The sequence below is a fragment of the Rissa tridactyla genome, chromosome 1 (assembly GCF_028500815.1).
Source record: "Rissa tridactyla isolate bRisTri1 chromosome 1, bRisTri1.patW.cur.20221130, whole genome shotgun sequence".
Classification (NCBI taxonomy): Eukaryota; Metazoa; Chordata; class Aves; order Charadriiformes; family Laridae; genus Rissa; species Rissa tridactyla.
The window spans coordinates 138,073,096-138,089,679 of NC_071466.1; the positions used below are offsets into that span (position 1 = coordinate 138,073,096).

General features: G+C 39.2%; 1 protein-coding gene across 2 annotated transcripts in view; it reads right to left on the reverse strand.

Annotated features, from left to right (window-relative positions):
* LRP6 (LDL receptor related protein 6) overlaps positions 1-16,584 on the reverse strand; it is a 129,926-nt gene that overhangs the window by 43,517 nt on the left and 69,825 nt on the right. For both annotated transcript variants that reach the window (XM_054198657.1, XM_054198648.1), the window contains exons 6-7: positions 9,646-10,042; positions 8,983-9,154 (exon numbers count right to left, since the gene is read on the reverse strand). In XM_054198657.1, coding sequence (XP_054054632.1) covers positions 8,983-9,154; positions 9,646-10,042 — 569 coding nt within the window. The remainder of the gene's footprint in view (positions 1-8,982; positions 9,155-9,645; positions 10,043-16,584) is intronic.

Here is a 16,584-nt window from a genome sequence, read left to right on the forward strand (position 1 = left end):
CTGACTTGGTGGCAATGCTTTGCATGTCATGTGTCCCATAAATGCAGAACACACTAGCTTGTTGTTTCCTTGGTGCATGTTGAAATATACTCTCCAATGTATAGTTATGGTTTACCTTACAGCATGAGAAAACCCCAGCCATTTGGCACTGACATGAAGGAAACGTCAAGGAAAAAAATGTAAACTCTTCCAGAGCAGACCTTAAAGTCTTGAGTCATTCTAACAAGAAGTTTGGTTTATTGCATTAATTTGAAAGACAGCAGAAAGCATTACCGCCTTCACAATTTACACATGGGTCATGCTATTACACTCTAGAAATAGATTGAACTAAAAAACAATGAGTTGAAACAGTGGATTTCTCATGAGTTTGATCGTTAGCACAGATCTGCATGAGATGATTGCAAACAAGTATTACTGTGAGACAGCTGTGAAATACTTAGTTCAATACATATATCCCAGATATTTCAACATACTGTGGAAAAAGATCTTTAACAAGGCCTGCATTACACCTGGAATAGTTTAGGAATATTCAAGGCTTAGGCTTAGTTACTTCAGCCCTGATTATCCAATGATAAATACTTACATGTGCTGTTTGTTTGATGCAACACATACCCAGTTCATGACACTGCTAATCAAGGATATAACTGTTCATCTTCCACCTAAATGTACACGAATCTTACTATATTAGAGAAGTGAAAGACAACACTAACTCATTAAATTTGTTTGGTTAAGGAAAAAAGAAAACTGGGGCAACACCTCTCAAAAATAACTCTAGGAGAGAGACAGAATGCCTTCTGAACATTACATTAGCATATTTTCAGACTGGGTTTGAGAACTATGTATTTTCAACTTGCTTCTTTAAGCAACATAAATGAAACAGACCACAATGATTTACTGTTATGGCTGCAGTAATATCATTTAATTAACACATGTATCTAATATAAAACAGCAGCTCTGAGAGAGAAAAAAGGGACATCTTGTCTAAATTTCCAGTTTCATTAGTCTTCCCCTCTTGGAAAAAAATAAATGTCCTGATCAACTATACCCTCTTTGACTGAGCCATCAAAACTTTAAACTCAACTTGAGACAATTATTCTGTCAGTGTCATTAACTTACTGTCATTGACTAACAGTCAATTCCAAAATTGCATTGAAATCCTGAGAATTCAGCAGAGGGGTACCTGGAACCCTTTTTATTTGCTTCAGAAACCAAATGCCTCCAGCCAACTCTACAATTTCTTACTGTTAATTGTTTTATAATAGCCATTACCAATTTCTAATTTAACAGTTCCCCAGTACCCTCAATTTCCTTTTGAGCTCTAATCATTTTTCCAAAGTATTCAAAATATATTTTTCCTGAGCATGGATAATATTCCTAATAGGGCTGCAGTGAAGATAAATATGTAAAAACAGAATAGAGATTAACTTCATAAATAGCCCTTTCTATCATGCTACAGACACTGTTATAAGCTCATTTCTCTCACAATAGGACAACTTTCCTAGCTTGCTGATCAATCAATGCCAACAACCGAATTGTCTTCTCAGCGATGGAATTTAATTTTAGAAACAATTGGTTGGGTTTTCACTGAAACGTCTCAAGTAAGGTGAAGTGACAAGCAGGCAGGGAAAGGAGGTTATAACCGTTGTCACAATCAAATATGACATCTCCTAGGCAATCTCATGCAATACAAAAAAAACCCTGCATTTGTAAAGAACAGGCTAAGAAAAAAATTGAGATGAAATGATGAACAGGATGAGAAAAGAGGTTTTCATAGGAAAAAAAGAGGATCCTCTGAAAAGATTCAGTGGTAAAACAGGTGAATAAAGATGCCTGGCTATGGGAAAACATTTTGGTACATTAATACATAAGGTACAGTGGCAACAGTCAGAGGGTGCTGTGTTATGTGGACATAAGCTATAGGGGTACAGACAGAGAAAGTTAATTACTGTGATTTTGGAACTTATCGTTTGTCAACTAAGTCCCATCAGCAACCGTACACATGCTTCGCAGAAAGCAAAGACGACTACCCAAGACCACACTGTTTTGGGATCAGTGATTTGGAGGACAGTTTTACAAGTTCAGCAACACAACTTCTAATGCTCTTGCACATGGGCAAAAGCCTCTCTTCTCTCCTCTTCCTTCCCAAGGTACTTTCTTTCAGTACCCTGCCCTAGGAACTTCTTATTTTTAATTTGTTCTCTACCCAACTCGGTGCTTTCCGGACTCCTCCATAACCAACTATAACTGTTTTTTTGTTTTAGAGGGAAAAAACGTGGAAAGTTTTCTGCTGTTTTGGCAAGTCCAAGTGGTTCAGCAGTAAGTCCAATGAATGAAACTCAGCCAGCGCAAAGCTGGGGGCAGGGGGGAGAGGGGTGGTGGCTCTGGGATATCTTCCACTTCTGGTGGCAGTAAGCTATTAAGTTGATTCAACTGCTCCCTTCACACAGTCACTTCAATTCCAAGGGTCTCTGTATGTCCAAAACCTTGGTTTTCCACCATATGTGTTTACCTGCCTAATAAAAGGCATTAAACTTTTCTCACAGACCTTTGCGAAGTTACAACAATGGTATCAGAAAAAAAGTTTAGGTTAGGAATACAAAATCTCAGAGAGAAATAATCAGCTTGTGTGAAGAAAGCTGCATAATTATTGAGAGGGATCACAAGGTCACATAAATGCTTCTGAAGAAGCTCAGGTCCAAGATCAGTGCAATCTTTTGTGTATGACAATACAACTAAGCTTGAGAGAAGAAAAAGACCAGCCAGAATATTGGAGAGTAAGGGATAATGGCAGACTTACAAACACCACTCAGCTGAATTAGAAATGCAAAGATAGCTCGATATCTTGTCACATCACTCCCCAGCTTGCCTTCAAATATTATTTTAAGTATGTCAGACTCAGGGAGGTCCGATGATGGCTCTAGTTATTTCAGTTTGAGGAATATTTTTGATTTCCCTTAGGTAACCGACTGCCAGTAGAGGCTTGTAACTTGCTAGTAAAGAGAACAGCGTAAACTAAAGTGCAATTTCCTAACTCCAATGGAAAAAATCTAGGACACATTAGCGGAATCCAAAGGTTGTACTTCAGTCAGCTCCATGCTAGCCCATTGGGAGCCATGAGGTTTACAGAGCTGTCATTAGCAAAACGGGACTTCTCATCTGTAAGCAAAGCTTGTAAGAAACATCTCTAAACTTCCCACATGGAAAGTCTCAGTTGAGCTGCACAGATATAAGCCACAGTCAAGGCTGAGAAAGGTACACTTTTACTATTAACAATAATGTGAAAAAGGCTGTAGAAGCCAGCTCAAATGTGTCTTGAGTGTGGGCATCTGCCTCTGACATGGCCGCTCCAGGCTCTCCTTAGACTTAACAGAAAAGAATAGGTGCTTTTAGAGTAGGACTCATCCAATCTATTCTAAACACTTACTTTAGGATAAAGCAAGCCACATAGCAGAAGTGCTGATTTCTGACATTTTCTATAAGGTATCTTACAGAGCTGAAGATCTCTACATCTCATTAGATGAAAACCACCCACAGAGAGAAATGCAGATCTATAACACAAGAACCATTTTAAAACTAAATGTCCAACTCTTCTGTAATATCATGTAATTTTTAGGGCAGTAATTTCATCTCTTGGAAAAATACCATACTTGGTACTCAGATGACACAGTCAGGTTAGTCTTGGACAAGAGTTCTGGCTTTATCTACCCAAAGCCTTCCCTCACGATCCTCCTCCTGTTGCGAGGTGCTGGGAACCTCTCCCTGTTCCATTAAGGATGACAGCCTGTTGATAGCACATCCCTCAGGACTTCTCTGAGAATTCGTCAGCACAAGCGGTTTGTAACAGGTGTCTCAATAATCAAACTTGTCACATTTTAGTGACAAGGAAATTTAACTTTTTATTATGACCTTTTTAATAGTTACAAGCTTACAATGCCAGGAGGTCCTGGCCCAATGTTTGGGGTCCACACATAAGAGGCCACTCAAATTCTTGCATCCGGCTCTTCGACAGTCAGGAGACTTTACTAATATGTTATGGCTGTCATTTGTTTGCTTTGTAATGTAGCTTTTCTATTTTGGTCTGCATCGCAAAATTTAATTCTTCCCTAAGTTCATTCAGAAGTTCAAAAGAAACCTCCCAAATGGAAACTATACAAAGTATAAACTATTTTTAAGAAAAAAAAAAAAAAAGCCCTTACTCTACTACTAATTTCAAAAAATCTGTAGGTCTTCTTAATGCAGGTCTAGAAGGTGACAAGAAATAGCTGGAAATTCTCTGACAAAGTAAGCTTTAAATTTCTGAAACTGGGATGGAGGAAATGGATCTGCCCCTACATCTCTCACTGTAGCACATACTTGTTCTTTGCTGAATGAAGTTCCCAAGAGACACAAGTATCCAAACAAGGGGGATAATGAATTGTGGCCAAAATTAAGCAGTAAAACAACTTCAAATATTTGTTTCAACTACTTCATACTTTCTCATACCTGCAAAAGCTTACTGGAAGTACACAAAAGCAGCTGTGTTCAACAGCTAGGAAATTCAATGGTTTCTGCTTCTCAATTTTCAAACCTCTGCTTCACACTAAAGGTGGAGGAGGTAGGATCAGTAATCAGGCATGCAAGTCATTAGCATTTCACAATACAAAGACTAATGCTATGAGACAAAATTTCTCAGTCAGAAAATAAACGGTGAATGCTTAGAAAACAAAATTTCCTTATTAGGGTGGCAGTAAAATTGAGGGAGTTGTCATCGGAGGAAAATGTAGCCCTGCAATTTCAGGATTAGAATATGAATTAGAGCATTCTCTAGATGCCAAACTATTAGCTCCTGGGTCAAACACAAAAAGGTCCTCTCTGTTCAAGATTTTTGTGCTCAAAAAAGTCTTAGCAGCATCTGCTTTCTGTTGCCCGACAAGGCTGTGTTCTGGAGACTTGTGTGTACTTATGCTGAAAAACAGCAGGATATAAGACTTTCCATATTAATCATGAGGATTAGAGACAGTAATGCCAGGCACGGCTAATAGATTTGGGAATGCAGAAACACTTCAAGTTAGAGCTGCACTCAAAAAAATCACTAGATAATGGTTGGAAGTGTAGAGGAGGCAGAGAGTCCTTTCTTTAAACTCACCACTAGTAGGTGTAAGTGGGTGTCATCTCTGCCTCTGAGAATGGAGAACAGGAAGGAAGATGAATAAAGAAAAATGAAGCAAAAACTGAAAAATTGTGAAAAATCAGCCATATCATCACTATTTCCTCTTAACACACACACACATCCACACGTGCATGCAGCCATTTATAATTGCTTTATCAATACGAGCTTTGCTGACCATTTTAAATCCAACCTATGCCTTAAAACAGGTAGCGTACGTGCTCAGAAGACAAATATTCACTTGTGCAGGAAAACATAAGACCAATTCAACAGAGCAGATCATACATTTTTAACCTCATAGCACGGCAGGAAAATGCTTTAAACCTGTAGCAAGTCAATGAGAAATCTTCCCTACTGGTAAGCACAATAGCAGCCATCCATTTCAATAGAAGTTTATCAGCAGTGAAACCTGACCGAGATAAATGACGAAGCTGTTGAGCCACAGCCTGCTTCTGCCTGCTGCAGGCTGCCAGATAAAATGGGAACAAAAGCTCCCTGCTGTACCCCCTACCAGTCTCCATTAACCCCTGCTGATGCTTTATTATCGTCTGGGGGCTCCAGAACAGCATAGCGTGAATCAGTGTGTAAAAAATAAATAATAAAAGCTCACATGTGGCACAAACAAACCAGAAACACAGCTTGCAAGAAATATTCATTTTGGTAGCGCTGCAATTAAATAATGGTTCTGAGGAATTCCACGTACTAGGGGAAAAAAAAAGCGCACAACGTATGTAAAATCATGTATGAAAAACTACTTAAAGACAACAGAATGCAAGTACACAAACGTGTTTCTCCTGCTTTTAACCCCCCCTCCCAAATATATACAAACACATACAAGCAAAGCAGGGACCAGGCATATAATTTTGATGTCTTCATGTCCAGTTCCAAGTTTCACCTTTTGATCCTGTCACAAATATCCTTTTTGTTGCACCTCCTCCAATGTCCCTTCTCCAAACCTAAGTTTAAAACATTTACTGAAGGTCAAAGCATCTTCTACTAAACTGATATAAAAAAAATGGATGGGAAGGGCAGGGAAAGTGTTACAAATCTCCTCAGGATTCATGGTTGCCATAGGAGAGAAAGGCAGTGGGAGGAAAAAGGAAGACTTGAAATGTTAGTAACATTTTAGCTATCTTAGATTTAGATAGTGTCATTGCAGCCTGAGATTTCTGTAGCCTACTATAACAAAGTCAATGTCTCATAAAACATTACAGAGAGGCCACACAAGATCCTGGGGAAAATTCACTAAGATTCATCAGTAAAGAAACTCACCACTATATTTGCATTACCTAACACATTGAGGGGGAGGGAATTTACTTTAGACTGAACCATTCTCTTAGATGAACACCCCCTTCTTCATCCTATAGAGCCTTTCCATGCTTTACTAATTACAGAAGCTGTACTGAACACGAACGCTTATCTATCACTATCAGAGGCCATCGGTTTTCAACCCATTTCTGCCCCTCTCAAGTGCAGTTAGCATGCAGCAATATTACATCTCAGGAAGAACATGAAGTTTTTCCTACAGCTAATGCAACAAGCTAACAGAATAAAGACTCCCCAAACCTTCAAGGAATAGAATGGCCTCAACACAGGAAAAGAGAGAGGCTGTATGGGTTCAATCCAAAGGTCCACCCATCCCAGTAACCAGTCTCAGAGAATTTTCAAAACTTACACAACAGCATAATAAAGCAAATACATACTGAAGCTTTTCAAGAAACCTTTTTCATTCTGCAGCAATTTACAGTTCAGTGATTTGTGGTTCAGAAGGCAATTTTGTTTTCTAGTAAACTGCAGTGGAATTCCCTTCACAGACTTACCCAGTCTTCCCAGTAACACATGTAAGCTTTTAACATCCACAGCCATTTCCACAACTTATCACCTGCCAGTATTATTTACGAATGCCAATTTCTTGTATCAAAAAGGTAGTGGGGGGGAAGCCCTGGTCAATTATACATAATTTTATTGATTTTATAGATCTCTGTCACATAGCCCTAAATGAACACCATCTGCAGTTAAAAAAACACCACCACCCAAATCCTCTAACAAAAGTAAAATCCAAAAACACCAAAGAAAAACTGTCAGAGAATTTCTTCTCTGTTGCTTTAAAGGTTTTACCCAGGCTCTTTCAAGATTGTCTGCACATTAGTAACGAATTAACAAATGTTAACTTTTTATAAAAAAGCAGCAGCAGTAAAATCATAACTCTAACACTTGGAGCCTCATAGGAAAAAGTTAACTAGTGATTCTGAAACCTTAAGATGATAAATCTACTCTGATACTCTGCATAGATGTTACATGACAGCCTGGAACAAACTCATTCTGCTGGCTCACATTGGTTTAAAAACAATGAAATGGAAATTGTCCCAGCAGATTTTGTGCCAGATCAGATATCTTCTGTCCTGCCACAGACACTGTAATGTTGGCATAAACATTGTATCATGTGTTCTAGCCAGTTTGACAGAATTGCAGCAGTGAGTTCATGCCTGATCTAGATGAAAATTTCTATCACAAACTGATCCAGCACTGAAAAGAATCATTATTAATGAATACGGAACTGCGGTCTGAGTAAGACCGCAGCACATGAAAAAATATCAGTGTTTTGGCAAGCATGAGAGTGAAGAATGCCTAACTTTCCTTTTGCAAAATACATTCAAGTCCAAGACACTTTCAGGGCTGAAGTGCTCAATCTGTTATAAATAAATCTCTAAGCACAGCTAAGACTCTTTCCCCTCTTTTCTCAGAGCTGGCAAAATGTTAGGTGAATTATAGACTGTAAATCTTGTTTTCAGGACAAAGAAAACCGTGCTCCCTGAGGCTCTCCCAAGGAGTGCTTCAAAGCAACTCACCTTGCAGGACTTGAGTTACTTTGACTCTGAAGGAGAACAAACAGTTATGTGACCTTCCAGCACAAGACTACGACTTCACATTGACTTATTTGAAGTTACAAATAAAAAAACCCAATTTCTTAAGGCTAGAGAAGGTATTGTGCCTAATGTGATAAGTCCCGAAAATTATTCACAATGGTAAGGATTCACTAAGGAAAGCTATAATTCATCAAAAGAATGGTAAGTCTACCAGGATATAGCAAATGTAGATACTGCTACTGTGCACCGGTAGTAGCCAAGTCTCCTGCTTCCAGGCAAACTTCTGCCTTTTGATAGTAAACTGAACAAATACTTAACCACCCTATTTTCTCAACGACTGTCAAAGGGATAAAAAACGTCAAATTTCCTCCATAAATGTTATATAACAACATAAACACAAGATTTTTTCAATGTGGGAGAGAAAAAAAGTGCCATTTTTGTTTTCAATTAAACGTTTCAGGAGAACATACCATAAAGAAAGGAAAATCTATTCCTTTGCTGGAACGCCAATAAAACAAGCCTAATGAAAATATAGAGGATTATCGGGAGTACAAATAGTTACATATGAAATGAGATTTACTTCTTTAAAATATATTCTACCTGCATCTAAGCTGAGCAGCACAAAGAATAGAAGATTACTTTTTTTCACCTACAAACATTACTCCCAATAAAAATCTTTTTTTTCCTGATGACTTAAGAATTGACTTATTTAACAAATCCTTATTATACATTCTTAAAAAGAGGGATCTACTACATGGGTATCATTTCCATTTTACACACAGATAAATGAAGGAAGAATAGTGAGTAACTCGCCCAAATACAGAGAAGAAACTGAATTGTTTCTTAAAGCACAAATCAACCATTATCCCATTGCCCTTTTGAGCTGTATCAGAATTTAAACACCTAGAAAAACAGAGTAACTACATTCTATAACTCCATGGAATTAAAAATTCAGATGCAATTACAAACCTCTATTTTGTCCGTTTTGGCATCTCCCCAGTATATTTTGTTTTCTGCATAATCCAAGGCCAGTCCATTTGGCCAGCCAAGCGAGGTATTCACCAGCACAATTCTGTCTGAGCCATCTAATGCTGCCCTCTCAATCTTTGGGATTTCTCCCCAGTCAGTCCAGTACATATACCTGCAATGGAAGCAAAATATTAATAACTTTTATTAAATCAAACTTTCAATATTGACATAGCTTGTTCTGGAGTACCATGCCCTGAAACCACTGCATTTCTAAGACAAATATATTTCCTTACCCAGGATGCCCAACTCACTCAAAAAGCACTGACATGCAAACACACTGACCCTTTACACAAAACTCATATATCAGCCAGCTGAGCAAAACTACTATTCTCTAGAATAAACGAACAGTTCCACACAGTTCCCAAAAATATTTTTAAACAGGAGAATAAACCATAAAGGCATATAAGGATGACTACCGAGGTAGTCAAAATAGAGCAGCAGACCCTGTGCCTCAGAGGGCACAGGAATTTCAAGGAATCCCAGTATTTTCGTTTTGAAGGCTCAGAAGTTTTTCACTGCATCCCATTATCTACATACAGGTAGGCAGAGGTATCTTCTTTACATGACTAATATTTAAAAATATGCTCACAAACAGCTCCTCACCCAACCATGGGATCCAGCACAATAGCTCTGGGTTCTTCCAGGTCTTCTGATATCAAGATTTTTCTCATGGTCCCATTAAGCCTTGTAACTTCAATACGGTCTGTGCCAGTGTCAGTCCAATACAGATTTCGGGCAACCCAGTCCACAGCAATGCCATCAGGATGTGCGATCTGTGCTGTGACAACAAACTGACTACCTGACCCATCAATGAACGAGCGGCGGATGGCCCTAACTTCATCATCAGTCCAATAGATGTACCCTTCCAGAGGATCAAAGTCAATAGCGATGGCATGACGGATGTCCTCCAGTGGCAAAACGATGTCTGTAAAATCTGGGGTGTCTAAGGAAATTCGCCTCAAATCTGTTCGGCGGGCTAGAAGCAGCAGTTCAGTGGCACCTACATGAACAAGATAAAAACACAACCGTCTTACAAACACTGTGCAGTAAGCCTATAAGTAGTGAACCTGATTCTGCACCATTTGGTACAAGCTAGTCTAGCTACCTTGACTTCACAGGACCTAACAAAACTGATGGGCACCAGTAGGGAATTCCACTCAAAGGCTTCAAATGTGAGGTTATTCTTCTGCAGAAAAAGTCAGATGTGTTTATAGAGAAAATTCAGTGGTCATTTCCTTGTCCAAAATGTACTATGGTGGACACTTTTTCTATCCATATCATTCCCTTCAAAGGTACTGAAATAGATATGCAGTGATTATGCTCCTATTTTATGCAAATCAACAGATGGCCTGCAGCCTCTTAGATGAAAAATTAATTTTATAAATAATTTACTGACTATTTGCTGTTGTTGGTATAGGCGACAACCATGACAAACAAGCAACACCCTTCGAAGGGGAAAAATGTAAAACAGAATGCCACAAGTAACTCTCCTTTGAGAAACTCCTATCGGAGGAATCGGATTTGGGAAATGACAACTGTCCAGTGACCATGGGAAGCAGGAAGGCTGTCAGCTTCTCCCATATTTGTTGAGAACAAGCTTATTGAAGACATGAAAATAAATAACAGTGTGTCTTACAAAGTCATTTTGAGCTGAAGCATACAAAAGCCTTGCTGGCTTTTAGGTCAAAAGTCAGAATCACAATAAATAACTAAGATCAGCTTGCACTGCAGAAGACGTTTTCACATAGGGCAACCCAAGATGTTTAATGGTCTACGTGCTGGGCATCTGATCAATGACAGATGTACTTATTGTCTATTCTAATTCATTCTCATTTCATTTTCTATTCTATGTTACTAAATTTCAGTGTAATGAAGGATAAACAGCCACCACACCCCATTCCAATTAAATTGCTTATCAGTTTGGAGTCTCAGGGAGATAAGAGCAGCTCAGGCCTCAGGGAAGCTTGAGCTAAGGTGAAAAATGCATGCAATCCTAAATGCACGGAAAGTGTGTTGCAATGGCTCTCCTCAAACAGTGAGGGGAAAGGGCTTGGCAAGGACTGATGTAGGTGTGAGGACAGAAGGCGGGGGGTGGGGGGAGGTTTAGGAAAATAAATGCATCAACACTGCACTGAAAGAGAGCCAACGCCAAGCCACGTTATGTCCATGTCTTGATCTTGATCTTAGAGGCATAAACAAGGACTAGAAAACTAAAAGAACAAAAATTAAAGCAAGTAGGTCACAGATGAAAAAAGAATTTTGATGTCTGATGCCAAATTTCTTTTTAAAAAAGTCAGTAATTGTTGTTGGTGCTAGCTGAAACCTCACCACATGCCAAACTTTGGAGAGATGCCAAAGCAGCCATTGCTTCATTTACAGTAACTAACACACTAAAAACATCTAAGATGCTTTCACAGTGCTGCAAGAAACAGCACCTTTCAACAACTGAGGCTGAGAATATTATTACAAACGTTTGCGATTGGTAGCCCAGAATGGATTAAGATCAGGTTTGGGATCCTCTGTCCTAAAACACCTTGTGTTCAGAAACACATGTACACACTAACTAGTCAATTGTTCTTCTAGTGAATAACTCTTATGCATTAATTAATATCAGGAAAGGGGAACCTGTAATTACACGCCTATGCATACTTCAAAATAATGTAAAGCATGTGACAGAGTAAATGGAAAACAGGCATGTTAATAAGATTTTTTTATAATTACAGAAGCAACTAATCTTGTCACAGCAATCTATATGTACATCTGTATTTCTTGCTACTAAGTATATCAAACAATTCAGCATTAAGATCCAAGCATTCAGAGGCATTATGGTCATATAAAGTACTAATACATAAGTAGTCACAACTATTTAGGTTCAAGTTAAGAAAGAAGTTCCTAGTACTTTCTTTCTTACCAGCTTCACAGTGATTTATCCAACCTACCTTTTAAACAAAACTATGAAAATCATATTAAAAAACCCAAACAATAATACCCTTTTTGCATTATCTAGTAAAACTAAGGTTGAGCAAATGCACTAACCTCAGATTTCTAAACAGTTAGAAAGCTATATATAGTCTACCATATCCAGAAAAAGGGTAAGGCATAATTTAAAAATAATATGTGTGCTCTAGCTGAAGTTGATAGTCATTTTGAAGAACCAATGCCGGGTCCCCAAAAAGACTCGTTTGAGTACAGTCATGCCCTTGCTGAAACTCACCCTTAAAATTGACCAATTGACCTTCCAATTCTTCCCAAAGATGACCCATTTCAATAGCTTCGGTATCCTGCTTTTGGGTTGCAACACTGTTGTTTACTCAAATAACCCAATATGTCTAAGCTTTAATTCAGCATCGGGAAATGACTGGCTTTCAGCTAACCCGTGCTGCACTCTGGATCCCTGAGCTAAGAATTTCATGGTCTTTATCTGGAAGCTTAGCTAACATTCCAGCCCTCACTAAAACACCACCCCCCACCTCCCCCATCAAGCAATAAAAAGTTTAAAGCTTACTTTAGAGCTATTACCCACCCATTTGCAAACAGACACCTCAGCTGCTTAGTTAGATCACCAGCCATTCTGTTTGGGGAAAAGGAAACTGAATAGAAAAGAAGCATCTCACCTCAAGATAGGTTGAGAGAAAGATCACTCAATGCCTTCAGGCTTGCCCTGACAATAGCAAAAATAGCAAATGCAAGAGCTGGGCACATTTATGGACTGATCCCATCATCACCTTGATAGCAGTGAAGAAAAAAAGGTCATCACACAACTAAACCAAATAATTTGCACCTGTGGCAAACACCAGCTGTACAAAGTTTACCTGGCTAGGCACGGACCACCGCTCAGTCAGAAGAGCTCAAGGTACTCAAGGTTGCCAGGACATAACAGAATCGATCAATTTTGTTCACTTCTATCCCAAAGGCCAGTTAGAATGAAAAAGCTAAAGTGTGACAGCAGGATCTCCAGACTTCTTCACTTTGCCTCTCCAAGAGAAAACCCGCCTCTAATGATGAGCAAGATAGAGAACATCATGGCTATGGAATTATCTTTCAAAAAAAGATGGAAAAGGCAGGAAAAGACAATGCAGGTTGCATGCCAGCATAACTTTTTTCTTTTCAATTTATCAGCACTTACTGGGAGACTGGAATGAGCCACAAACACATAAAACACCTCAAACCTCAACTGGCTCAAATGCTTTCCAAAGGTGCATCGAGGCTGCAACCAGAGCTCTAACCTCAGCATGAATATGCAGACCTGAGGCACTTTTTCCTGTAGACACCTTGGACTGCACATACAAGAAGGATGAAGTGGCCTAGATGAACAGTCAGGGGACTTAGAGCAGAGTTTACTGCCCATGCTGCTGTCTTCTCTCTAACTACTGATGGTGTCTACTGCAGCCAACACAAGCATGTCTGTAGACACAAGTACATTTTGAATACAGCGCTGGGTTTGAGGGCACAGACCACCAGGTATGATAGGGTGTGTGTTTCTAGACTTCAAACCACAATGCGCAGAGTTGCCATGCAAACACTTGCATGCAGGGTAGGCATAGACCTGTCCTATATTTAAAGTCAAGTCCTTCTGCTTACCCCTTCTTGCTGATCTCCCACACTATCCTCAGTCATCTTAGCAATCCATAACTTATTTTTAAAAGAAAACCTTCCCAAACTATTCAAATTGGGGACCAAGTTCAGAATTCTTTTTATCAGTGCCTCAAGTCATGGTGTATTCAGGATGGTTAGCAATTTTTTCTAAAATCAAGTCCCTTACTTAGGATGTCTAAATATGGACATAAAAGCTTTACTCCAGACTCTTATTTTTGAGAGCTTTAGCCTACTTTTATTAAGCACTTTGAAAGCTGGGATTACAAGCTCATGGATGGTGCATTACATTAGTCCTGGAACTAATACTTTCCTCAAAAAGTCACTATTAAAAATCAAAATAATTTAAATCTATGTGCTAGCTGAAGTGAAGGGAAGAGGGAGAAAAGGGAAAACAGAGCAAGCATGCAGATACATGCAATGGCGTAGCTTTAAAGTACAATGTCTAATGCCCTGCTAACCTTTACAATTAATTACATCTTCTCAATGATATACAGGCCTCAGTCATTTGTAAGTTACTGAACTTAAAACCCATCAGTGGTTGCTGAGGCTAGCACAGCTACACTGACACATGCTTGGGAATTCATACATATGAAGTGTATAATGCATTCTCTGTATCTGAGAAATCAAGATTATTAATACATTCTCAGCAGAATTACAACACATTTGACTAAAATATTTATTTCCTAAATGTCCTTCACCAGCTGTAACGTCACTATTGTCAGAGAGCCCATGACACCACAATACAGACAAGATTTTTTCATCTACGCAAGCTCAACCTTAAAACTACAGAGGCAAAAGGATATGTATCTGAAACTAATATTATATTTTTTTCTTTCCTTTAAAAGAAATGAAAGAATTAAGATGTTAAATTAACATCTTGATCTGTGCAGTCAAATCGGGATTCTGGCTATTCCCGACAAAGCAAATTTCCCACTGGGCAGACCTAAATTGCAAAAGAAAGTGCAAATTTCTGATTACCGCCTCCAGGCTTATGAGGGAAATAGGATGTGAGGGTCCGTGGGCAAAATAAAGACTCTTTTCCTGAAAGAGAATAGAATGGCCAAAGCAGAGGTGAAATGAAAGTCTGAAGCAGTGGTTTTTCTTCATGAGGAAACTCGCTTCTCCTTGCTCAGCTGAAGTCACCGTTGGTATTCCAAGTACAAACCACACATCCGTATTGATAGTAGCAAATAATAAGTAAAATGCACTACAGGCAAAGACAGAACCTGAGCACATGGACAGAGATCTCTGAGCACTAATAAGAAGGTAACTCCAATGACAAACCCGTAAGATAAACCTAAGTTTTCTTACAAAAACAACTATCAAACAGGTCATTTAAATGTAGCTCTGCCAAACTCAGAACACCAGTGCCTATAATACTGAAAAAGAGAAACCCCGGTATGTCCTGCAGAAGAGGACAATAAGTTACCAAGAATACGACAACCATAGGTAAAAGCTCCCTGGTAGAAATGCCTGGATGCTCAGACAGGGCTCTTTGCTTCGGATGTTACTGGAGTAACTGGAATAGCTGGCCATGAAAACTGCTTATTCTGCCTCTCTTTTCTTTGAGGGACAGGGACTTACAAACTTTAACCTAGGCAATGAGGGAGACAAGAGCTTGCTAAAAGCCCATATCCCAGTTAAATAACTGTTGTATTTTGGAAGAGGAATAGAAATTAAGACATGAACAACCAGACAGTATTATCAGCTATTAGAAAAATAGCTTATTTTATTCCAAGTTATCACCCTTTCCTGAAACACTATGGAGAAGTGTTTATAAACGGGGGGTGGGTGGTATTATAGCTCTCACAAAGAAACGGTAAAACTCCTCTAAGGTGTGATGAAAAAAAACCTACAAAAACCAGAGAAACTAACACTGGGAGAAAGGGGAGGGAGAAAAAGATTTCCTATAAACCAAGATTATTCAAAAACGCTAGGTTGTCATGGAAACTGCTCAGGGAGGGTCAGCCAGCCTCACCTTTGGCTGCAAGGATCATCTGTCAATGCCAAAGCACTGCAAACACCACAAACACACACTCAAAATTCACCCGTCAAAATCTTTCCAGTCCAGGCTGGTGCTCTCATCAGCGCAGCATGAAATGAAGTTCTCTCCTCAAAGAGGCTCCTTTCAGCATGAAAGAATTTGGTTTAGGAACCAGTCTGATTTTAGTCTACTGCTAGAAGACAAAACAGTCTCAAAGAAAAGAAACTCTCAGCCTCATTTTTCACCTTTCTTCACCTGCAAGTCACCCTCTCCTCCTTCCTTCCCCCAAAGTCATGTACATGTTCTAATTGCAAACAGAGATTTAATCACTCCGTGTTTCAATCTGTTGCAGCATAATAGATATATACTGAAATGATCCAAGGTAAAAATATTCGGTTCTCAGGGTTCAGCTCTACTTTCACAGCAGATCTAGTAAACAGGCAAGTACAAAGGGAAAAAAACAGCCCAAGAAACCAGAACCAATCCCCCCACCCCGCACACCTGAAAAAAGAGAAAATAAATTTACTTCTGCAGGGTCACTGAGCAGCCTAAGAAAGGAAGCCAACACACAAACATGTACAGATTTACATCTCAAAATCTGATCCGTGGCTAGTCTGGCTCTGTCTGACTGCCATGCTCTCCTCCCTCCCCCAAATCAACTGCAGCCTTTGCAACTATGAGAATAAATTCCAGTGAATCTCTGCCTTGAAGAGCTCTGGAAAGTTGTAGGTCACTTGTAGAAGCCCTGAGACCTGCACCTCTCTACAGTGAGAGGAGTGAAAAGCCAACCAAAAATATTTCATTATTTTGGGATAAGCTCAGCTCTAAATGCTGAACCTGAAGCTCCCTCACACTCCTCCCAGAAGTTAGCTCTGCACAGGATCATCAAAGTTAAGTGAGACCAGTGGATCTGATGCATAGTTTGTTGTTTCACTTGGGTTACGTGCTAGCTCATTTCTAAA